Source organism: Mchenga conophoros, linkage group LG16, assembly GCF_057382185.1.
Source record: "Mchenga conophoros isolate Kocher_MC1m ecotype Shallow Benthic linkage group LG16, M_conophoros_male_GT1.1, whole genome shotgun sequence".
NCBI lineage: Eukaryota > Metazoa > Chordata > Actinopteri > Cichliformes > Cichlidae > Mchenga > Mchenga conophoros.
Window position 1 is genome coordinate 28,879,938 of NC_140541.1, and position 26,205 is coordinate 28,906,142.

General features: G+C 43.5%; 1 protein-coding gene and 1 pseudogene across 1 annotated transcript; both read right to left on the bottom strand.

Annotated features, from left to right (window-relative positions):
- Window positions 1–10,103: 10,103 nt before the first annotated feature.
- On the bottom strand, window positions 10,104–11,030 carry LOC146557009 (olfactory receptor 5M5-like). The gene has a single exon (XM_085249748.1). It carries the CDS (start codon window positions 11,028–11,030, stop codon window positions 10,104–10,106), a length of 927 nt encoding a protein of 308 aa, XP_085105874.1.
- A 940-nt stretch (window positions 11,031–11,970) lies between these two features.
- On the bottom strand, window positions 11,971–13,351 carry LOC146557010 (olfactory receptor 4B13-like; annotated as a pseudogene).
- Window positions 13,352–26,205: the final 12,854 nt, after the last annotated feature.

Consider the following 26,205-nt stretch of genomic DNA (forward strand, 5'->3'; position numbering starts at 1 on the left):
CAAAGTTGTACTAAAACATTTGACAGATTTTCGAGCGCCAGTTCCACATCACTGAAGTTGCAGCATTTTTACAAACCAATTCTGGTTCATCTGTTTAATTTAACGTTCCACTTTCGCTCTTCTTATTCTGCGTCGCCGCCATGTGCGTATGTAAACATAGGCACTGCGCATGCGCGTTTTACCCATATTCTATCACGATATTTCATTTTCCTGTCGTTTCCCAAAATTACACCAGTATTACCGTGAACGGTGTGATATAGCCCAGCCGTACTTGGGACATTTCATTGTTCTAAAATCTTTATAATATATATATATATATATATGTATATATATATATATATATATATATATATATTAATAATGTTAAGTACAGCGATCCTAGACTGGCTGGGCCTCTCTGGAGGTACACTGCCGTTTGTTCCTGGTTAGCTGGATGAAGGCAAGTATAACTGTCAGCTCTGGGATGCTACAGCTAGGTGGCTGGAGCTTGGTCTGATGAGAGAGGACGATCGGTTGCTGGATGCCATTGTGCTGGAGAACTTTTTGGCAGGACTTGCTGGTGAGACAGCAGAGTGTTTATGCTACCATCAACCCAACAATCATATGACCCCCTATGAGCAAACACTTTGGCGACAGTGGGAAGGAAAACTCCCTTTTAACAGGAAGAAACCTCCGGCAGAATCAGGCTCAGGGAGGGGCGGCCATCTGCTGGGACCGGTTGGGGTGAGAGAAGGAAGGCAGGATAAAGACATGCTGTGGAAGAGAGACAGAGGTTAATAACAGATATGATTCAATGCAGAGAGGTCTATTAATACATAGTGAGTGAGAAAGGTGACTGGAAAGGAAAAACTCAGTGCATCATGGGAATCCCCCGGCAGCCTATGTCTATTGCAGCATAACTAAGGGAGGATTCAGGGTCACCTGGTCCAGCCCTAACTATATGCTTTAGCAAAAAGGAAAGTTTGAAGCCTAATCTTGAAAGTAGAGATAGTGTCTGTCTCCCGAATGCAAACTGGAAGCTGGTTCCACAGAAGAGGGGCCTGAAAACTGAAGGCTCTCCCTCCCATTCTACTTTTAAATACTCTAGGAACAACAAGTAGGCCTGCAGAGCGAGAGCGAAGTGCTCTAATAGGGTGATACGGTACTACAAGGTCATTAAGATAAGATGGGGCCTGATTATTTAAGACCTTGTATGTGAGGAGCAGGATTTCGAATTCAATTCTGGATTTAACAAATGGAGCCAATGAAGGGAAGCCAAAACAGGAGAAATATGCTCTCTCTTTCTAGTCCCAGGATGTTGCTTTTAGGACATCCTGATAATAATGAATTACAGTGGTCCAGCCTGGAAGTAATAAATGCATGAACTAGTTTTTCAGCATCACTCTGAGACAGGATATTTCTAATTTTAGAGATGTTGCGCAAATGGAAGAACGCAGTCTTACATATTTGTTTAATATGTGCATTGAAGGACATGTCTTTGTCAAAAATGACTCCAAGATTCCTCACAGCATTACTTGGAGGCCAAGGCAATGCCATCCAGAGTAAGAATCTGGTTAGATACCATATTTCTAAGATTTTCAGGGCCGAGTACAATAACCTCAGTTTTATCTGAATTAAGAAGCAGAAAGTTAGCGGCCATCCAGGTCTTTATGTCTTTAAGACATTCCTGCAGTTTAACTAATTGGTGTGTGTTATCTGGCTTCATGGATAGATAGAGCTGGGTGTCATCAGCATAGCAGTGAAAATTTATGCTATGTCTTCTAATGATACTGCCTAAGGGAAGCATGTATAACGTAAACAGAATTGGTCCTAGCAGTGAACCCTGTGGAACACCATATTTGACCTCAGTGTGTGGAGAGGACTCTCCATTTACATGCACAAATTGGAGTCTATTAGATAGATATGATACAAACCACTGCAGTGCAGTACCTGTAATACCTACAGCATGTTCTAATCGCTCTAATAGGATATTATGGTCAACAGCATCGAATGTTGCACTGAGGTCTAGCAGGACAAGCACAGAGATGAGTCCACTGTCAGAGGCCATAAGAAGATCATTTGTAATATGATCATTTGAGTCACTGAGTCAGTTGACCAGAGAGTGCAAAAAATGTACATTTTCACTCAAACTTAATTTGTTTCTCTTTTCATGCATATCCTACTGCTAAGATGAGTGATTCTAAAAGAAAATAACTATTTTATAGAGCAAAAAAAAAGCAAAAAAAAAATTCTAAAGGGAACATTTATTTTGTTTATTTTTATTTTATTAGTATTTTCCTTAAATGTGTCAAATATATATTTTCTTATCTAAATGTCCACTGAGCTGTGAGCCAGGGGGCAGTAATGCGCCTTAACATTGGTTGGCAAGCAAGAAGAAGAAGCTGTGAGCCAGGGGGAAGGGGGTGAGTGAGTGAGTGAGTGATTGGCCCTTTCTCAATTCTCAAGTATTGAGTATTGAGAGTACGGACTCGCCGAGAACACGAGCACGGACTCGCGATTTGTACAATTGGAACACCAGCGTACTTGATGATGTCACAGGTCCGGAGTTTTTACTGCCGTCCCCTCTTAATTTAACTATGAGTAATATGTTATGAAGCTTAACTTTAATCACAGCCAAACCGGTTTACTCAGGAACAAATAAAACACTGAAATAAACCAAACATTAACATTTAGAAGTGATCTAAGTGACTTGTATATCATGTTTAACCTCAGTAATGAAATCTCTATTAATAAAAATAGTGGACCGTTGGACCGTTGGACCCAGCAATTGAGTTTATGTTTTGGTTTACTTTTGCATCATGGATTATTCTTTGTTTCTCTGGTACTTTGTGTTTCAGTTATCTTGGTGTTTTGGATTGTTTTCTCATTCTCTTGTTGTAGTGATGTTTATTATTAGTGTTTCATGTTTTGTGTTTTATTGTGAAAGTCTTTGTCTTAGGTTAGTGTGTGCAGCTTTGTTCCCCCTGTCTCGTTAGCTCTGATCTCCCCCAGCTGTGTCTCCCTTCTGTGGCCCATTCCCTCATTACTACCCTGTGTATTTAAGCCCTGTGTTTTCCCATGCTTGGTGTCGTGTCGTACCCTCAGAATTATGCCTGTGTGTTCAGTTCTCAGTGTCATTGTTCAGGTCACGTTGTCGTTTATCACCAGCAATAAAGCTAAGGTTCTCAGTTTCAATTCAGTCTCAGAGTCTCGCATTTGGATCCTCCTCTCCATCCGCCTGCACACAGAGCCCTGACAGTACATGTACATACGTGTACATACCTTAATAAAAACAAGCAGGTGAGATGTTGGAACGCTTTTATTTTTATTTTAGTGGACACTCAATACAATAGACAGCTACTGGGGTTTGGTGTTTGTTTAACCTGAGTAGCGAAAAGACCGCAGGGGGGTGGAAAACGATGTGCCGGGAATCCGCTGTTCTCGCCGGCTGTAATAATCCTTGCTGTCTGCTATGGAGCTGGCAGGTCACAGACGTCTCCGAAAACGTCGGAGCGCATTTGGAAATATATGATATTGTGGAGGTATGTAACAACGACAGGAGAGGTCTCAGTGTCTCACTCCAACAACTTTATTAACTGACAGAACTTCACATATAGTCAGCGCCAAAATCTCCACCCCCACACTTCCTTTCAACTTGTGTGTGAGTGGAGCCACCTGGTGGTCCGCCACACATACCCCCCCTTGAACACACAGTCAGGTCTCCATTCAGTCCAGGACCCTGGGTCTAAGCAAACGACCCGCACGACTGAACCTGGGAGGGAGAGAACAGGCAGAGGAAGGTCCATCCTGTGAACGAGGCTGGTGAAGGCGAGCAGGAAAGGCAGGAGGAGGCTCAAACGTTGGTGGTCCGGGGGTAGTCCTGGGGGGAAAACCAGAGACTGTCAACCCCAGCGCAGGAGGTCGGCCACGGCGAGGGGCCTGGGCCGGCACTACATCACTGTCCGGAAGAACATGTGCTGGTTTAAGTCTGTCAACACACACAGTCTCCCTTCGACCCCCAAAATCCAAAACAAAATGTTTCTGGCCCGGTTCAATAACCCTGAACGGGCCGTCATACAGCGGCCGCAGCGGTGTCCTGTGGGCATCGTGCCTGACAAAAACAAACTTAGCAGTCTCTAAAGTCTTTGGAACAAAGATGTCAGGCACGCAATGGTGCACCGGACCAGGAACCCGAAGCGAGTGCAAAAGCGGGGTGAGAGAGAGCACCGATGGATCGAAGCAGGGAGGAGGATTTTCAGGCAAGAATTCTCCAGGCACGCGGAGGGGCTGACCAAACACTAGCTCAGCTGGGGAAGCGCCGAGATCCTCCTTAACCGCAGAGCGCAGCCCAAGCAAAACCCACGGGAGGCGGTCAACCCAATTGCCATCCTTTAAGGAGGCGCGAAAGGCAGCCTTCAGCGACCGGTGGAACCGTTCACACATCCCATTAGCCTGCGGGTTGTATGCGGTTGTGCGGTGGACTTTAGCCCCCAGTCCATCAGCCATGGCCGACCAAAGCTCGGAAATGAACTGGGGGCCTCTGTCTGACGTAATGTCCGCGGGTGGGCCGAAACGCGAGACCCAGGTCGACAAAAACGCCTTGGCCACCACTGCTGCGGTAGTGGACGCCAGGGGGACCGCCTCCGGCCACCTGGTGGTCCGGTCAACAACAGTCAAAAGGTGCGTAAAACCTTGTGACTGGGGCAAGGGACCCACCAGATCGACATGCACATGATCGAAACGTTTGCCGGGTATGAAGAACGGCTCCAGGGGCGCCTTGGTGTGTTTATGAACCTTCGCGCGCTGGCAGGGAATGCACGCCGACGCCCATTCCTTAACAGATTTGCGAAGGCCTGGCCAAACAAATTTAGAGCTGACCAGTTTAACAGAGGCCCGGACCCCTGGATGAGAGAGAGCATGTACCGAGTCAAAAACTTGACGACGCCAGGAAGCGGGAACCACAGGGCGAGGGCGGCCGGTGGAAACGTCACAGACGAGGAGGGGACCACCGTCCTGCACGGGTCTGTCCTCCAGTATGAGGCCCGTCTGGGTGGATTTAAGCGCGAGGATGTCAGGGTCACCGCTCTGATCGGCAGCCATGGCGGAGTAGTCTATGCCGAGAAAGACGGGAGAAACCAGCGCACGGGACAAACAGTCAGCCACATGATTGGATTTACCAGCCACGTGCCGAATGTCCGTGGTAAACTCAGAAATGGCTGCCAACTGGCGCTGCTGGCGTGCACTCCATGGATCGGAAACCTTGGACATGGCAAACGTCAAGGGTTTGTGGTCCACGTATGCGGTAAAGTGACGACCCTCGAGAAAAAACCGGAAATGACGAGACGCCAGGTGGAGCGCCAGTAGCTCCCTGTCAAAAACGCTGTAATTGCGTTCGCTGTCACGTAGCGTACGGCTGAAAAAGGCGAGCGGTTGCCAGACACCCGAGATTCGCTGTTCCAGCACCGCACCCACCGCTATGTCCGACGCATCAGTGGTCAACGCAATCGGCGCTGAGGGGGATGGGTGGGCCAGAAGGGCAGCATTAGCTAACGCTGACTTAGCATCAGAAAACGCTTGGATGCTGTCCGGAAACCAGTCAACGGGGTCATTAGCTTTTTTACCCTTTAACGCCCCATAAAGGGGCTTCAGCAGATGTGCCGCTCTGGGGAGAAAACGGTTGTAAAAATTCACCATCCCCAAAAATTCCTGCAGTGCCTTAACAGTCGTGGGACGCGGAAATTCCGAAACAGCTCGGACTTTGTCAGGCAACGGAACCGCGCCCTCGGCAGAAACACGGTGCCCAAGGAAATCGAGAACGGGCAACCCAAACTGGCATTTAGACGGATTAATAATCAGTCCATGCTCCGCCAAACGCTGAAAAACCTGACGCAGATGGAACATGTGCTGCTCCTTCGAGCTGCTGGCCACCAGTATATCATCAAGATATACAAAAACAAAGGGCAGCCCGCGCAAGACCGAGTCCATCAACCGCTGGAAGGTTTGGGCGGCACCTTTCAGGCCAAACGGCATGCGCAGAAACTCGAAAAGGCCGAAAGGTGTAATTACGGCGGTTTTGGGGACATCCTCCGCGCGCACGGGAACCTGGTGATATCCCCGTACCAAATCGATCTTAGAAAAAACCGAGGTCCCCGCAAGATGGGCGGAAAAATCTTGGATGTGGGGAATGGGATAACGATCGTTCTCCGTGACATTATTAAGACGGCGGAAATCCCCACAAGGTCGCCACCGACCATCAGATTTAGGCACCATGTGTAACGGAGAAGCCCAGGCACTGTTCGAACGCTGCACGATGCCCAGACGCTCCATGGTGGCAAATTCTTCCCTAGCGACAGCCAGTTTGGCGGGGTCGAGGCGGCGCGCGCGCGCGAACACCGGGGGCCCTACTGTAGTTATGTAATGCTCTACCCCATGCTTCGTCACCGTGCTCGAGAAAGTGGGGACAGTGAGTGAGGGAAACTCAGAAAGCAAACACTGAAAAACGTCACCCGAATCTACTGAGTTAGCATGCACCACGGGCTGAGCACCCCGAGTCAAACAGGGTAATGAGGAAAAGGACACAGCATCAATTAAACGTCTGTTAGCCACATCAACCAGTAGTCCGTGAGCACAAAGAAAATCAGCGCCTATTATAGGCACAGAGCTAGCAGCAACAACAAAGTTCCACTGAAAGTCACGGTCGTGAAAGCAAACAGTCACCAACCTTTCACCGAAGGTTTTGATGGGAGAGCCATTAGCCGCTGTTAGCAATGGCCCGCAACCCTCAGCTAGCCTGTCCGAGCCAGCCGGGGGAAGAAGGCTCTTCTGTGAGCCGGAGTCCACCAGGAAACGCCTCCCCGAGCGTGAGTCCTCTAAGAAAAGCAGCCTTTCCTTGTTGCCAGCGGTCGCGGCTGCTACAGAGCGCTGACATGCCCGTTTCCCTGGGTCTGGAAACTGCAAGGCGGGAGGCAGCGCCGTGCCTTCGCTCCAAAACGCTGGTGATAAAAACAAAGCCCCTTTCCACGGTGCCGCCGTGCAGCGATTCCGGCCACAGTGGACGAGTCGGAGGGCCCGTGGAGCATCGGTGAGGGGGAGGGGGAAAACGCTGGTGGGTCCTGAATAACCGTCTGGACGCCGAAAGTCCTGGTAGCCAGGAGGATGCGATCCGCCTCTTCCGCAAGGGAGCGGTAATCCTTCGTGGCCAATAGCGGGGAGTTGGCAAGGCCAGCGCGCACTGGAGCCGGCAGCTGTCGAAGAAAGAGGTGGGTGAAGAGAAATCCTCCGTCCTCCGCGCCCAGCAAGGACAGCATGCTCTCCATGAGCTCGAGGGCGGTGCCGTCGCCCAGGCCCGCGATGGAAAGGAGTTTCTCGGCCCGCTCAGCATCAGAGAGGGAGTAACGCCGCAGCAGCAGCCCCTTGAGGGCGGCGTACTTGCCCTGGGCTGGGGGATCCCGGAGGAGAGTCATCACACGGCGGGTTGACAGCGGGTCAAGTGAGGCCACCACATGGTGGTATTTAGTGTCGTCGGCTGAAACTCCACGAAGAGCAAACTGAGCTTCTACGTGCATGAACCATGAAGGAGGATCGTGAAGCCAAAAATCCGGCAATTTAAGCGCCACAGCAAACGCAGCCATCGGCGGAGGTGAAGGTCCGGCGGCCGCCGATGCTTCCAGGCCAGAGCTGGCTTCGTCGTCGAGCCTTAGCATGTTCACTACAGGGGTCACCAATGTGGAGGTATGTAACAACGACAGGAGAGGTCTCAGTGTCTCACTCCAACAACTTTATTAACTGACAGAACTTCACATATAGTCAGCGCCAAAATCTCCACCCCCACACTTCCTTTCAACTTGTGTGTGAGTGGAGCCACCTGGTGGTCCGCCACAATATCTTGATAAATCGAGCAGGTATTTGAAGTTTACACAGCTACATTCTCACTTGAAAAGAACTTAAGTTTATTTTGTGACCCAGAAAGAGTAATATTTAAAAGTTTTTAGCCCCGCTCGTCCGCCATTGCCGCGTTTGAGTTTTGGATGAAATGCATTCTGGGATATTTAGCTGTACAAGTCCACACAAGTCACCACCGATGCATGCTCGATAAAACGGGCAGAGCGAGAACACATCCGGGACTTTTTCGCGTTCTCAGCTTGATGCGTACTTTGAATTGGAACAGTACTTGGTCTCCGACTGATGACGTATCACGAGTACACGAAAACGCAAGTATGCACAAATACGCATATTGAGAAAGGCCCATTGTTCGTGCTATGGTTCAGCACAGGAAGGGAGGGGGTGAGTGAGTCCTGCGTGAGTCGTTTGCGCTATGATTCAGCAAGGGAAGGGAAGGGGTGAGTGAATCCTGAGTGATTCGCTTACGCTAAGATTCAGCTCAGGAAAGGAGGGAGTGAGTAGCTCAAATGAGCTGTTAGCATGTTAGCAGAGCGATGCTACTGTGAACCAAGGAGCTATTGTCTTGATGTGAGCTTCTACTCAGGGTTCTTTCTTCCAGTTCAGAGCAGAAATGTTTTTGTTAAGATACTGGATGTGGTGTTTTTCTCCACAATTTTAATTACAAGCTAGATATATTTCTACTAATGAAATTAGTTTGCTAACAGCAACAGGGATGAGTCAGTGAGTCAGTTGGGCTTGTGAATCGTGAGTCAGTAAAGTGATTCTCGAGTATTGAACGATTTGTTCATGATTCGCGCATCACTAACAGAGACTTGGAGGAGAGAGACCTAATATATAATAATCCACATTTAACTGTTTTACTCTTTGGTTCAGATGTGGATACTATATTGTTCTTCTTTTTGATTTTTTATGTTTAAGTTGTTTATTGCTGGTTTTTAGTTTGTTTTTTGTCTGTTTGGGAGCTGACACAGTCTCAATGGAAATTTTTTTTCTTTGGGGGGGGTTAACAGGAGGGGAGAAGCTGCAGAGAGGCGTGTAAGACTGCAACTCTGTGGCTGTAAGGTTGTTGCTGGTTGGTGTCTGTCATGCTATAAACAGCTCATGCTATTGTGTCAGCTCGACACAATCTCACATTTATAAAATGGCAAAGGAAGGAATTACCATCATTATCCCCTACCAGTATAAATTCACAGAACAGGTAACACCATGAATGAAGCATATATGACAAGACATATTTTTTGACATATTTTTCTTTTGGGGAAAATGCTATTGTCCAGTTCAGTACTTTCTGTGTAAGAGCCACTCTTAAAATTTGGAGATCAAGAAAAGGAAGTGTTTGCTAAACAGTCGGTCCACTGTTTGATGATGTGCTGTCTGCAGGTTGGTCAAATCCTGTCCGTGTGGCCAGAATTGAGTGACACAGTGGAGCAGATTGGCCCTCACAGAGTCTGTTGCTATCTTGGTATCTTAATTTAAAGTAAGTGGCACCCGACCAGCACTATTCTCTGTCTGAGTAGAGGACTGTTTTCTTCTCCTGAGTGAACTTAAATTTTGCAAAGATTGCACCCAGTAGGCCCTACGTCTTATTCCATGGCCTCCCACACCTCAGTCTTTGCTTTAGCTGATTTTATAACTGCACTATGCTTGTCCTACCAAAACTAATCTAAACATATAGTGAAATTTAGTGCCCACTATCTCATTCAGGGATTACCATTACTACAGGCAGCAACCACTTTGGAACTAGAGCCTCATGCAGCTGCCACATTATCGCGGGTGTGGAATTGGCACTAGGCAAAGAAATCCAGTTCTTTGATTTTCTCATTACAAAATAACTGGGGTTCTGTTTGTATGTTCATGCATGAGTTAATCTGTATTGTGATTGTAGGCCTATGTGTTCCTGTGTTCTATGTGGAACTTCATGAAAAGGGGTTGAATATCACATCTTTGGCCTTTGGAGTATTTTGTTTCCTGATTAAGAGCAATACAATACTATAGAGGGTTACACTGTGACCTGAGCCTGGTAGTTAAAATAAATTTAAAAAAAGACACAATTTTGGAGTGTTTAATAAATTGCTTTGTTTAGAATTACATGTTGCAAAGTAGCTTTTGCAATTTTACTTTAAAGTATTGCATGTTTTTTTAAAATTCAAATATATCTGCTGAATGTTATTCTCCTACAGAGCAAAGATGCTCTGAAAGAGCCTCATTTTAAACAAAGATATTTATTTTCTCTCAAACAGAAACCTTTGATATGATTGCCTTATCTTTGGTAAATTAAATCCATACATAAATGGGGTGAGCATAGGTTGAAAAATGAGGACATACATAGGCAAAATTATACGAACTTCATCTGGTACCCGAGAAACTAAAAACCTGAAGTCAATAAAGTAACAAATGCACCCGACACACAGGTTTGACACAGAGATGATCTGAGGAGTGCAAGTAGTCACAGCTTTCTGCTTGTTTTCTTTTGATGTTTTTTGACAAACTCTCAAAATCCTCAGGTAAGAAAATGAAATGAGACTGAAGGGTATGAAAGCACTCACAATGGCAAAGGATATATCAGAAATAAAGCTTTGGATTGGAACTGCACATGAAAGTCTAATTATTAATTGGTGGTCACAATACACGCTGTGAATAATATTTCCACAAAACTTCAAACTGAAGATGAATGAATATGAGAAAATAACACTAAGAAATGAATACACCCACACAAGCAGAATCATCAAAAAAACTCTGTCTGTGTTCATAATAACATTATAGGTGAATGGATTACAGATTGAGATATATCTGTCATAGGCCATGGCTGCTAAACTACAAATCTCAACAGAAGCACTTGTGTACAAACAAAACATCTGCAGAAAACACCACGGCACAGTCACCTCGTGGCTGTCTGAAAACATCTGTGAGAGCAAAAGAGGATACAGTGATGTGCTGCCATTTATTTCACTCAAACATAAATTACAAAGTAGTATATACATTGGCTCATGCAGTCTTCTGTCCAGACGTATGACCACAATAAGAACTGTGTTGGCCACACATATTGAGAAATACCATATCAGTATTATAATGAAATAAAGGTGTTTTAATTCTCCCACATTTCCATAAGCAGCCAGCACAAATGATACAGTCTCACTTGAGTTTCCCATTTTCTCCATAATATGACAGTGTGAATAAGATAGATCAGTAATAATTATATGTTATATTCATTAGATATATGGAAAGAAATACCAGACATCAATATAGCTGAGAAACGTTTCTACTATGATGTTCAAATGCTGTTTTACTCACACGTGTTACCTGATTAAGGCACGATCCTTCTCAGCAGCTGTTGCACCTGTTGTACAATGTCCACATTAGCAATCAAAAACAAACAGCAAGTAGTTTTATACTTTAAACGATTTAAGATTCAATTACACAGATTCTTACATATTAAGAACACATAACAATAAACTCAGCTGCTTCCTTCCAGGTTGAACAAGACAAAAATAAGCTTCTGCTAATATTTATAGCTGCAACACAGAGGAGGAGGAGTTGGAGGGGGAGATCCAATTAATGGCATTCTTTTCTTTTGAAAGTTATTTCTCACTTTTTTTTGTGTTAAATAATATACATTGTAAAATTATTACATCAAAGAAATCAAGATACCTTTTTCTTGTTCTTAAGGAAAATTTAAAATTTCACCATAAAATTTTTTGAACAGTCCAGCAGTCTAATTTTACGTTATACTATGACCCACTGAACTCAACTGTCAAATATACAAGCCAACAAAACCATATCATTTAAGTTGAGATCCTGACACCATCAAAGTCAAATTGAAGATCTCAAAGGTTGGGGCCTTTACCAGACACTCCCAGTGCACCCTCACTATACATCTGTGCCACTCTTCATTCCAGTTGTCTTTAAAACATGTTTGAGTTTAGTTTAGGTAAAAATGCTGGACAGTTCTGGAGCTATCAAATACACTTATTTTTCCCAACCCAGGTGTATAATTTTGCATGATTTCATTAGAAAAATAAAATCCAGAGATTTGTACCTTCTCAAAGTAGAGTCATTCTTTGCCATAGTCGGGGAGAGCAAAACTGACATTTATTTTCTCAGAAACAGAAAACTTTGACATGATTGCCTTATCTTTGGCAAATTAAATCCATACATAAATGGGGTGAGCATTGGTTGACAAATGAGGAGGTATATAGCCAAGATTGTACGGACTTCATCTGGTACCAGAGAAACTAAAAACCTGAAGTCAATAGAGTAACAAATACACCCAACAAACAGGTTTGACACAGAGACGATCTGATGGGTGCAAGTAGTCACAGCTTTCTGCTTGTTTTCTTGAATTGTTTTTCGACAAACTCTCAAAATCTTCACATAAGAGACTGAAAGGTATGAAATTATGACAAAGAATATGATAGATATAAAGCCTTGGACTGAAGCTGAACATGAAAGTTTATATATTAATTTGTGGTCACAATACACATTATCAACAATATTTCCACAAAACTTCAAACTAAAGATGAATGAAAATGAGAGTATGAAAATAAGAAATGAAAAAACCCACACAAGCAGAATGATCTCTGTCTTCATAATGACATTATAGTGTAATGGATGACAGATTGAGACATATCTGTCATTGGCCATGGCTGTTAAACTCAGCAGGTGCACCTGTGTATAAACAACACATCTGCAGAAAACACCATGGCAGGGTCACTTCATGACTGTCTGAAAACATCTGTGAGAGCAGAAAAGGATACAGTGATGTGCTGCCATTTATTTCATTCTCGCATAAATTGCTGAGCAGTATATACATTGGCTCATGCAGTCTTCTGTCCACATGTATGACCACAATAAGGACTGTGTTGGCCACACATATCAAGAGGTACCAGAACAATATTATTACAAAATACATGTATTTTAAAGCTGCAACATTTTCCAAGCAGCCAGCACAAATGAAAAAAAATCTAACTTGACTTTCCTATTTTCTGCTTAATATCATACAGTCAATGAGATGGATCAGAGAGATATATATATAGATATATCGATAGATCGATAGATAGATATAGATATATATGACGACTCAGAACAAACCTGAAACTTAGAGACGCATGGACACAGAGGGACACAGACCTACAAAATATTCTGCTATGTCTTTTGTTTAGGTTTGCTATGTGTTAAGAGTTTTGTTTTATGCCTGCCTATGTTCCCTCTGTCTGTACATGGTGTCACTGTGTCTGCTCGTGTGTCTTGTCTGGTCCTGTGTCTTTTAGTTTCCTGTTTTATTCTGAAGGTCCTTGTCTTATGTGAGTTTGTTCAGTTTACCTCCTTTGTTGTTTGTTCTATCACCATCTCATGCATCTTGGATCCTACTTCCAACCTCCACTCGTCTGCCACTGCGGATGTGACAGTATGAACCAGCCACAATGGACCCAGGAGCATTCGACCCGCCCGAGAATCTCTGGGAGGATATCATTTACTCGGTGGATAGATTAATCAATTTATGGCTGGAGCACGAGGGGGAAGAATTTCGCCAAGCCATAGCTAATCGGCTACAGCGCTTAGTATTGGCTCTCCTCTGGTTATTCAGCTCACTTCTATTATTCTATTAAAAGAAACAGAATCTTGATCCTAGCTCCACTAGTAATTATTGACCTGTTTCAAAATGGCCATTTTTTAAGTATATTACTAGAAAAAATTGTTGAAAATCAGTTCAGGTCCCTATTATGTAAATTACACATTTTTGACCCTTGTCAGCAGTGTTGGGACTAACGCGTTATTAAGTAACGCGTTACAGTAACTACGTTATTATTGTGGTAACGAGCACGGTAACTAGTTATTATGCCAAAATCAGGAACGCGTTACTCGTTACTTCGTGTGGTGGCTATCGCGGAGCTTCCACAGATTCAATAACATTAGCAGGTGGATGAGAGAAAGCAACACGTTCTCGGGCTGGAGAAAGGGGACGCAGAAGGAAAAGAGACCCGAGGCGGCCGCCGGTCCAAGTGTGTACTGAACTTCAGGTAAGAAGTTATGACCTGCAGTCTCTCTGGGTCAGATATAAATGAAGTTTAGGTGGAGTTTATTTTCGTTATGCTGACTTTTTCTGTCAGCTGGGTGGGTGCTATGAAGTTAATGATGTTGAACTTTATTTTGTTCATAAGTTATTAGAGTTGTCAACCGTCCCGTCTGGTATTCAGAGAAAATATTACGCGTTTCTTATTGAGGTGAAAAGGAACAGAGTTTGTCCCGTAATTCAGCTACAATGAAAAAGGCACAAAGCTGGAGTTATTCTGTGTCTTTGCTGCACAGCTGCCTCTGCTTCTCTCATCCTCTCCCCCTCCCTCTCCCGTTTCTACTTCAATCATGAAAACTGATCAGTGATCAGCTGATCGGCTCTCTTGTTTGTTTATCGCCCACTTTGCACCGAAAGAGGAAACCAGCTGATGTCGCGCTAAACAACAGCAGCACGTTTAAGCTTGATCAGCTGTTGTTAGAATTTATTTAATATTAATTTCTAGTATCAGCTGATGTTTGCTGGAGCCATAGCTGCAAAAAAGCTGCTGGTCATGATATGGTTTGGTTATCTGGTGAGAGGGAAACATGAAGATGAAACCAGGAGATGTCCTTACTGAATCATCAGAGCTGAACAGGTGATGGAGAAACAGGTTTACCTTTTAGTTAACATGAATGAGTTGAAGGGAAGTTATGAACTGTTTCTGAGAGATAAATAACACCAGGATCCTTTTTTAGGTAGCTGACAGCTGGTAACTGTGCAGGGGCGGGTCTAGCAAAGTTTTGCCAGGGGGGCCAGGTAGGGCATTAACAGGGAGAGGGGGGCACAAAGAAATACTTTTCTATCTTATTCTCATTTAAAATGTCTAGCTTTTAAAAAATAATTATCTGAGTCTTACAACAAACGATTGATACATATATACCATCAAAACAGTGTACATCACTGTCACAACAGCGTTTGTTTTCATTCAAAGGCTTTATGATTTTTCCTATAATGGTGGGCCGGTCTCTAGTCAAAATGTCCGGGCCAATTTTCTGTCCCAGTCCAGCCATGTATGCAGCTCATCTGCAGTCTGGTGTTACCAACATCTTCCTATTCAGAAGGCAGAATTTCCGAGTTCTGAGTACAATCGAAAGCACCACGACTGCAGTTTTTGTGTTGGATGTAAAAGGCGCACATGACACTGTGACGTAGGCTAGAATCATGGCGGCGGTCAACGACGGTCCAGGCGTGGGATTTCTCTCGTGGAAATGTGCACATTATCTTTTCCTGTCTATTGGTAGGTGGCACAGTGCACTTGTGGCAAGTAAACAAGCTAGAAGACTGGCAAAGTTATGGAAGCAACACATTAACAAGAGAATTCTGAGTAAAACCAAAGTTACTTTCCCTAGTAACTAGTTACTTTGAAAGAGTAACGAGTAACTTGGAGTAACTGAGTTACTTTTGAGAGAAGTAACTAGTAATGTAACTAAGTTACTATTTTAAAGTAACTTACCCAACACTGCTTGTCAGTCAGGCTTTCAAAAGCAGCACTCTACAGAGACCGCTCTCTTAAAAGTCTATAATGATCTATTAATGGCATCTGATGCAGGGTATTGTTCTGGGATCATTTTGCTTGATCTTAGCGCAGCCTTTGATACCATTGACCACAAAATGCTACTTAACAGGCTTAAGGTTTTGGCTCATATATCTGGCTCTGCCCTAGACTGGTTTTCTTCCTATTTATCAGATAGGCCCTTTTCTGTTAGGACTGACAGGTTCACCTCTGACATTGCTGCACAGACCTGTGGGGTTCCACAGGGTTAAGTTTTAGGTCCATTATTATTTTCTTTTTATATGCCACCTATCATTTTTATGCTGATGACATTCAGCTGCATATGTCCTTTAAGCCTCATCAGCTGGATAGGCTGTCCACCTTAGTCCAGTGCTTAACTCAAGTTTCTGATTGGCTTTCAAGCAACTACCTCGTTCTAAATACTAACAAGACCGAGACCATGATCATAGCTCCTCCTGAGCTACATTTTAAAATTAGTCAGGTTCTTGCCACTTTCTGTCCTTCTGTCAAGTCAAATAATCGAAATCTTGGAGTAATATTTGACTCTTCTCTGGGCGTTGACTCTCATGTAAAATCTTTGTCTCATTCCTGTTTCTATCATTTAAGAAACATCTCTAAACTGCGACATAAGGTGTCTTCAGCTGAACTGGTAAAACTCATTCATGCATTTGTATCATCACGCTTAGATTACTGTAATTCCCTGTTCACTAGCTTGTGTGGCAGGATGAATGTTATGTCTTGGTTCAACCCACTTTCGGCCTGGCGCATTAGGGGGGCACTAGTATAAATAGTGGCCATTTGAGCATTCCTGAATCGCTTACCTGTAATCTCCTTTTTGGTCACCTGACTTCCCTTGGTGTTACAGAGATCATTTGCGGATTACCCTTCTGAAGCCTTCATCGCGGCTGGTCATAGCTGTAGAAGCCTCCTATGAGCCACTCCGTTCATGATTCGTGACGCTGTTTACTTGGAAGTGTGGGCCTTAGTGAGGGACCAGTAGCCTTACTGGACGTCGGCGTGGACAGCGGCCACATGCATGCCGGCTACGGGAGTCGGCACATTGTTTGACTGGATGATTAACTTATAGTCGGGCAGACGGCAAGTTGGAGCAATACGGCGATTCCGTCCAAAGTTTTATTTAGGTTGTATGTTTGTTTTTCAGTTGTTTTGATTTGTAGTTTGGGTTTTTGTTACGCCACTGGTGGGAGGCCCTTTTTCTAGCTGCGGATCACCAGTGTGGTCCTGCAGTTGGGTTATCCCCAAGTGCTGCATATTGGTTTTGTTGTAATATATTATAATTTTCTTTTTTTCTTTTATTCAGATGCGGAGGGCCTGACGTGTAGGAGACTGGGGGTGCCTTGGTGGCGGGATCTTTTGAGTGTTACACACCTGTCTTTTTTTTAGTTTATTAGTGTGAGTGGGTGATAGTCTGCTGCAATGGTGTATGGGTGGGTTTTCTTTTCTTTTTTTGAGTTGGTGCATGGTATCCCGGCCCCTCCACTGGTAAGCCTCGGCTCTGAATGTTCTTTTTTTAGAATGTTTGTATATTTATATTTATGATTGTGCTTTTATATGCTGTTTTAAATAATTATAAATAAATTGTTAAACTGTTTTATCATTGAACCTCATCTCTGCACTGAATATAAACAAACCTAAGCGCCTTTCTGATGATTAGTGTTACTTCTAGTATTTTCTGGGTGAAATTCCCAGGGTGTCGTTGTCTCTCAAACTGTGAAGAGTATTTATTTTATTCCCACCTCGTGCTACCACACTTGGATAAATCTCTCTCTCTCGCCTCCAGGCAATACAAAATGCAGCAGCCAGACTACTAACTCGTTCTACCAAACGTGCTCACATTACTCCCATCTTATAGTCTTTACATTGGCTCCCAATAGAGTTTAGAATTCACTTTAAAACATACACTTTAACATACAGAGCACTAAATGGCCAGGCCCCAGATTATTTATCAAAGCTTCTCATAAAATACACTAATGCTCGTCATCTCCGCTCACAGACTCAGAGTCTGTTGGTTGTTCCCCGTACACGACTGAAGACAAAAGGGGACAGAGCCTTTCTGTCACGCTTAATGAAGGGCCCAAGATGCAGGCACTTGCTGGTGGGATCTAGGTTTATTTAAGGAGAGTAATGTACAAACAAAGGTGAGGGTGGCAGAAAAACAGAACTGAGTAAAACCTAAACTGGGAAAAACTAAGCATAGAAAACAAACCTGAAACTTAGAGACGCAGGGAGACATAGAAAGACAACCAGCGATGACGGAGGGAGATACCCAGACGAACCAGCAACGCACACAAGAAAACACAGGGCTTAAATACACACAGGGCAATCAGGGAATGGGAAAAAGGAGGGAGGCACGGCTGGGAGTAATTGGACATAACGAGACAAGGGGAGTGAACCTAGAAACACTGACGAGGGACACAGACCTACAAAATAAAACAGAAACTCACACATGCAAAAACACAGACTAAGAAACGCGGACTTGACACAGGAATACACAGGCAGAAAAGACTAAACACTAAACTGAGGAAGAACAAAACCTAAAGAAATAGAAAACCAGAACCAAAATACAACACAACAATAGAAAACACAAAACGCTGTGTCAAAAGACCAAGGATCATGACACTTTCAGCCTGTTGCACCAAGGCTGTGGAACAGTTTACTACTACAATTAAGTTTTCTTGATTCTTTTAAAAAGAAGTTAAAAACTTTTCTGTTCAAACAAGCCTTTTGTTGATCTACTTTATTTATATTTTTTTGCATCATACATTTAACCTTTTACATGGTGTATAATGTCTATTGATTGTATTGTTTATTTTAATATTTGTGTACAGTGGTTTGTGACTGCCTGTCTGTGAAAAGCACTTAATAAATAAACTTTACTTACTTACTTACTTCACCCGCTCGCACAGGGTTTCTTTCTGGACAAGCTTCACCTTGTTTCCCCGCCCCCACTTCTCGTCTAGCAACTAATGTTTTGCTACTTGGCCCGACGGAGGATATTCTGCCACGCCCCTCGCCACAGTCGGATCCCGGGATTTCAGAGCGGCTGGCTGTGGTGAGTAGGACGGACAATATTTCTGATTTGAACTGTAGGACTGATTACTTATTGGGGTTGTGTTTTGTACAGCAAAAGACATGGGATTGATTTATCACCTAATCAATCCCCGGCTCAGCTACCCTCAGCTCAGTCTCCCAAACCTCCTGTTCAGCTGCCACTAGCTCAGTCTGCAGTCTCACCTGCTCAGCTACCACCAGTTCGGCCTCCAGTGTTGTCACCCATCCAGTCAGCCACTCCACCTCCTGTTACACCTCCACCACAATCCTCTCTGCTCCCTGTAGGTCAGCCCTTAGCTCTGCTCTCTGTATCTCAGTCTTCAGCCCCGCTACCTGTAGCTCAGTCGCTAACTCCACCACCATTTTCACCTCAACCATTACTTCAATTGCCGCTGGCTCAGTCCCCTGTTCAGCTGCTGCTGCCTCAGTCCCCTGTTCAGTTGCGGCTAGCTCAGCTGTCAGCCCACTCATTGATTCAGCCACCATCCTCACCATCTCATCCTAAGCAGGGAACACTCTATACAATAACATCTGCTGGTTCTCTAAAGCTGGCCTTCATAGAGACAGTTACTTCCTCCAGGGCTGGGTGTCAGCCACCAGCCAACTCTGGACCCCTAGAGGTTAAGACGCTAGCAGCTTCACCTGGGAACTCAACTGAGCAGTCTCAGCCGTCAGCACTCGCTGAGAGCTCTAGTGAGTTCACTCATCCACCTTCATCCTCTGTTGGGTGTGTTGGAAAACTGTTTCAGCCAGCAGAGGACTGCACCCTGCTGTCGCTGCCTGAGCCAAACCAATGTGCTACTCAGCTCCAGTCAGCATCAAACCTGCCAGAGCTCCCTGTGCACCTGCTGATTCTGTTTTGTCCCCGCCAGAGACCTGCGCACCTGTTGGTACTGTTCTGTCCCTGCCAGGGGTCCCCTAAACCTGCTGGTTCTGTTTTGTGTCTGCCAGAGCCCTCATGGCTGCTGGCCCTGTGTCTGCCTATGCTGGAGGGTCCGAGGGGCTCGTTCACCAGCCTGCTTTTGCTGGAGGGTCCGAGGAGCCCGTCCAGCCATCAGCGTTGCCTGCAGTGCCACCAACTGCTCCATCACCTACGGTTTCCTCATCGTCGCCTGCAGTTCTTCCGGCAACTGCTACAACACCCTTGCCTTCAGTGCCAACACCTGCTCCATCGCCTGCAGCTTTCACACAGTCACCTGCAGCGTCACCATCCACAGCTGCCACGCCGCCGTCTGGTCCAGCACCATCCTCGCCTGGTCCAGCCTCTGCCACCTCTACACCGCTATCCGATCCAGCTCGGCCTGAACCACCAATGACTATTTTCCCTCTACATTTCACCTTTAAAAACTATTTACTTTCCCTTGTTTGGTATCATTCTTTTCAGCACAACCTCGCGAAAACATAAATTCCATTTATGTTTTCAGTTTGACATACTGTATTAGCACAACTGATCTAAAATCAGAAAAAAACATAAACTCAGAATAGAAAAAGTTATACTTTTTACTCTAACAACTACAAACATGTTTAATGAATCATATTTCATAACTTTAAATGTAAATATAAACTGTAAATTTTAAAATCCTATGCACAATTTTTGCAAACAAAGTTAATTGCAGCCATTTACCTTCTACCTTTTTTTTTTTAATAATCATTTCAAACTATTTACATAACAATCAGGTGTTCTTCATTAAATAAGATGCCACACAAATGATTTGTGCCACTCCAAAAAATAATTTCTGTCCACTATAAAGGAGAACATCCCAAGCCTGATACCTGCAGGTCTCTTGTTAGTAAAGGTAACAGCGTTGTAACAATAGAAATAGTAATTAGTTAGATTACTCATTACTGAAGTAACGAGTAATAATAATAATGGATTGCATTTATATAGCACTTTTCTAGGCACCCAAAGCGCTGTACAATTCCACTGTTCATTCACTCTCACATTCACACACTGGTGCAGGCAAACGACAGTTGTGGCCACAGCTGCCCTGGGGCAGACTGACAGAAGAGAGGCTGCCATTTTGCGCCATTAGCCTCTCTGGCCAATACCAGTAGGCGGTAGGGTAAAGTGTCTTGCCCAGGGGCACAACGACCAGGACAGAGGGAGCTGGGGATCAAACCGGCAACCTTCCGGTTACAGATGAGCTTCCCAACCCCCTGAACCACGGTCAGAGGAAATTAGAGGTTGCATGTCCAATCTGAAATGTTGCATGTTTAATCCCCTGAGTATTAATAACAATGATAATATCAAGAATAAATGACCACATTTATGTAAATTTTTGTCTGTCAGAGCCCTGACTTCAGTTAAAGATGTAAACATCATGCATGACTGATTTGTGTGTATATGTTGAAATAAAACAAACAATCTTTCTGGAGACCTTTCTTTCACAACAACTCCATGCACATGTGATTAGCATGTTATTTCTAACAGAAGATAAAAATATACTAAAAGATTATCAAGTAAACATGATGATTAGGCCTCAGGGTCATTAGTCCAGGGCACTCCTTTATCCCCAGGACATTAATTGTGTTTGTGATGCTCAGGGAGCAGCAGTCTCCAGGCTGATGTAACTGTGGGCTAAACTCTCTGCTCGAAGTCCACTAACATCAGGCACTAAGGAACAAAGAAAAATATTTTCTGTGGGCATTTGTTATTTTTAAATATATTTGTATTCAAATAAACCTCAGGTCAATGTGTACAACACTCATCTTTACTGAAAATAACAGTCAAAACTATGTATACTAGAGCTTATTTCATAAATGAAATTATTCCCACCTTGTAAACAGCCAGTAACATTGAAATAGACAAATATTTGTCACTGACTAATTAGAAAACCTTAAGATGCTTACATGTGAGGACCCAAGTGAGAGATAATAGTCTATAATGGAGAAATATCTCCTTACCGGAGATATTTAATGAAAAAAGTTCCCCAATCTTATGTAACTTTTACAGAATAAAGTAGACCAAAAAGCAAAGAAATGATTGATAATTCATTGATAAAACAACTACAAAACTAAAGAGCATCATAAAATATAGTTACTATAAAAAGTTTTTTTGAGTTAATGCAAATCAACACAAAAAAAGTTCTGACTGGCGATGGCGCGATATGGCAGCCTCGCCAGTCTTCTGTCAGTCTGCCCCAGGGCAGCTGTGGCTACAACTGTAGCTGGCCTCCACCAGTGTGTGAATGTGAGCGTGAATGAATAGTGGAATTGTAAAGTGCTTTGAGGGTCTTGAAAAGCGCTATATAAATGTAATCCATTAATATTATTATTATTATTATTATTATTATTATTATTATTATTATTATTATTATATGAGAGAGAGGCCAGCATAGAGCAAAACATCAAATGGGCAACCTTAGCACTACATTTTAGTTTTACCAGCTGTCTTTTTGGAACCACAGACATGGAGAGAGGAGGAGAGATGGAGAGAGTCAGCTGCTTCAGATTCCTAGGCATCAACATCAGCGAGGTGTTATCACAAAAGCAAGATGTTTTCTACGGCGCCTGAGAAGACTCAGAATGAACTCCAGAATACTCAAACGTCTACTGTTGCACCATTGAAAGTATTCTGACTAGCTGCATCACCACCTGGTATGGCAGCTGTAACGCTCTGGACCGCAAAGCTCTGCAGAGGGTGGTGAGATCAGCTCAGTGGATCGCCAGGACTGAACGGCCAGCCATGCAGGATCTCTATAGACAGCAATGCATGAGGAAGATGCAACAGATTCTCTCTGATCCCAGCCACCCCAGCCCCAGACTTTTCACACTCCTGCCATCCGGCAGTCAGTTCAGGAGCATTCAGAAACACTAGCAGACATAGAGACAGTTTCTACACACAAGCCATCAGGCTTGCTGACATTCTGCACACACCATCACACACTCACTACAACTGCTGGACTCTACACACTGTCACTTCAAACCACTTAAATCCTCACTGCACAGTTTTACACAAACTGTAAATACTAAACTATTTGTTTTAAATTCTCTTAACATTTTAACACTTTTATTATTTTATTACATTTTAATACTATTATAAGTATTATTATTATTATTATTATTATTATTATTATTGTTGTTGTTGTTGTTGTTGTTGTTGTTGTTGTTTTTAAAAATACCTGTAAACTATATGTTCATGCAGGGTTGGGGAACACGAGTCTAAGAGTTTCATTACGGGTAAATGTTGCTACAATGTTGAAACTTGATGGGCACGAACTTGACCTTGACGTCATCCTCCAGGGGCCATTTAAAAGAATACAGGTTTAAGGCACTTCACTTTCAGACCCAGAAGCTGTCAAACGTTTACATAAAGTCTGTGGGGCATCAGTGGGGAGGTTGCACAGGGAATGTTTGGCAACATCTTCATTTTTCAGTAAAACAAGGATCCCAAATACATTGCTAAAGTAGTAAAAGCATTTTATCATTTGAAATAATTTTTCAAAGGGACATTTTTTAAACAAAAATGCAAATTCTTTTTATAAAATTAATGTAATATATTTATCAAACTGTTGTCTGATTTCCTCATGTAAGAATCCATCCCTTAATGAACAATTATTAAAATGGCACACTTTTCCCATTTTTTTTTTAAAAAAGAGACTTTTTATTCTCGATAAATGTTGTTAATTTTCTTTCTCAGAGAGAAACATTAATTTGCTCCTTCAAAAGTATTGTAGGCTAAAGACAGGATAAGATTGCTTTCCTTTGACTGTGGTAGAAAATAAAGAAATAGAAATATAGAATTCCTAAACTGTATGAATTTTAAAACCTTTGAACTGTCAGCTAGTGACATGGCAGCAATATACAGGGAGTGCAGAATTATTAGGCAAATTAGTATTTTGTCCACATCATCCTCTTCATGCATGTTGTCTTACTTGTATAGGCTTACTTGTATAGGCTCGAAAGCCTACTACCAATTAAGCATATTAGGTGATGTGCATCTCTGTAATGAGAAGGGGTGTGGTCTAATGACATCAACACCCTATATCAGGTGTGCATAATTATTAGGCAACGTCCTTTCCTTTGGCAAAAGAAGGACTTGACAGGCTCAGAAAAGTCAAAAATAGTGAGATATCTTGCAGAGGGATGCAGCAGTCTCAAAATTGCAAAGCTTCTAAAGCGTGATCATCGAACAATCAAGCGTTTCATTCAAAATAGTCAACAGCGTCGCAAGAAGTGTGTGGAAAAACCAAGGCGCAAAATAACTGCCCATGAACTGAGAAAAGTCAAGCGTGCAGCTGCCAAGATGCCACTTGCCACCAGTTTGGCCAAATTTCAGAGCTGCAACATCACTGGAGTGCCCAAAAGCACAAGGTGTGCAATACTCAGAGACATGGCCAAGGTAAGAAAGGCTGAAAGACGACCACCACTGAACAAGACACACAAGCTGAAACGTCAAGACTGGGCCAAGAAATATCTGAAGACTGGTTTTTCTAAGGTTTTATGGACTGATGAAATGAGAGTGAGTCTTGATGGGCCAGATGGATGGGCCCGTGGCTGGATTGGTAAAGGGCAGAGAGCTCCAGTCCGACTCAGACGCCAGCAAGGTGGAGGTGGAGTACTGGTTTGGGCTGGTATCATCAAAGATGAGCTTGTGGGGCCTTTTCAGGTTGAGGATGGAGTCAAGCTCAACTCCCAGTCCTACTGCCAGTTTCTGGAAGACACCTTCTTCAAGCAGTGGTACAGGAAGAAGTCTGCATCCTTCAAGAAAAACATGATTTTCATGCAGGACAATGCTCCATCACACGCGTCCTCCACAGTACTCCACAGAAAGGGTATAAAAGAAGAAAAACTAATGACATGGCCACCTTGTTCACCTGATCTGAACCCCATTGAGAACTTGTGGTCCATCATCAAATGTGAGATTTACAAGGAGGGAAAACAGTACACCTTTCTGAACAGTGTCTGGGAGGCTGTGGTTGCTGCTGCACGCAATGTTGATGGTGAACAGATCAAAACACTGACAGAATCCATGGATGGCAGGCTTTTGAGTGTCCTTGCAAAGAAAGGTGGCTATATTGGTCACTGATTTGTTTTTGTTTTGTTTTTGAATGTCAGAAATGTATATTTGTGAATGTGGAGATGTTATATTGGTTTCACTGGTAAAAATAAATAATTGAAATGGGTATATATTTGTTTTTTGTTAAGTTGCCTAATAATTATGCACAGTAATAGTCACCTGCACACACAGATATCCCCCTAAAATAGCTAAAACTAAAAACAAACTAAAAACTACTTTCAAAAACATTCAGCTTTGATATTAATGAGTTTTTTGGGTTAATTGAGAACATGGTTGTTGTTCAATAATAAAATTATTCCTCAAAAATACAACTTGCCTAATAATTCTGCACTCCCTGTACAGGGTGGGCCAGTTATATGGATACACCGTAATAAAATGGGAATGGTTGGTGGTATTAAAGTCCTGTTTGTGGCACATTAGTATATCTGAGGGGGCAAACTCCTCAAGATGGGTGGTGACCATGGTGGCCATTTAGAAGTCGGCCATCTTGGATACAAATTTGGTTTTTTTTTCAATAGGAAGAGGGCCATGTGACACATCAAACGTATTGGTAATGTCACAAGAAAAACAACGGTGTGCTTGGTTTCAACCTAACTTTATTCTTTCATGAGTTATTTACAAGTTTCTCACCACTTATAAAATGTGTTCAATGTGTTGCCCATTGTGTTGGATTGTCAATGCAACCCTCTTCTCCCACTCTTCACACACTGATACCAACACTCCAGGAGAAATGCCAGCACAGGCATGCAGTATCCATAGTTTCAGGTGGTGCACATCTCGTATCTTCACACCGTGGACAATTGCCTTCAGATGACCCCAAAGATAAAAGTCTAAGGGGGTCAGATCGGGAGACCTTGGGGGCCATTCAACTGGCCCATGACGACCAATCCACTTTCCAGGAAACTGTTCATCTAGGAATGCTCGGACCTTTCACCCATAATGTGGTGGTCCACCATCTTGCTGGAAAAACTCAGGGAACGTGCCAGCTTCAGTGCATAAAGAAGGAAACACATCATCATGTAGCAATTTCAAATATCCAGTGGCCTTGAGGTTTCCATTGATGAAGAATGGACCCACTATCGTTGTACACCATATACCACACCAAACCATCGCTTTTGTTGTTCCAACAGTCTTGAAGGGATCCATCCAATGTGGGTTAGTGTCAGACCAATAGCGGTGGTTTTGTTTGTTAACTTCACCATTCACATAAAAGTTTGCCTCATCACTGAACAAAATCTTCTGTGTGAACTGAGGGTCCTGCTCCAATTTTTGTTTTGCCCATTCTGCAAATTCTGTGCACCGATCTGGGTCATCCTCGTTGAGATGCTGCAGTAGCTGGAGTTTGTAAGGGTGCCATTTGTGAGTAGCTAATATCCGCCGAAGGGATGTTCGACTAATGCCACTCTCCAGTGACATGCGGCGAGTGCTACACTGTAGCAAGTTTTGCCCTCTTCCTATTGAAAAAACAAAAGTTGTATCCAAGATGTCCGACTTCTAAATAGCCACCATGGTCGCCACCCATCTTGAGGAGTTTGCCCCCTCACATATACTAATGTGCCACAAACAGGACTTTAATATCACCAACCATTCCCATTTTATTACGGTGTATCCATATAAATGGCCCACCCTGTAGAAGGAGGAGTTTTCTCCAACATCCTGCCTTAAATT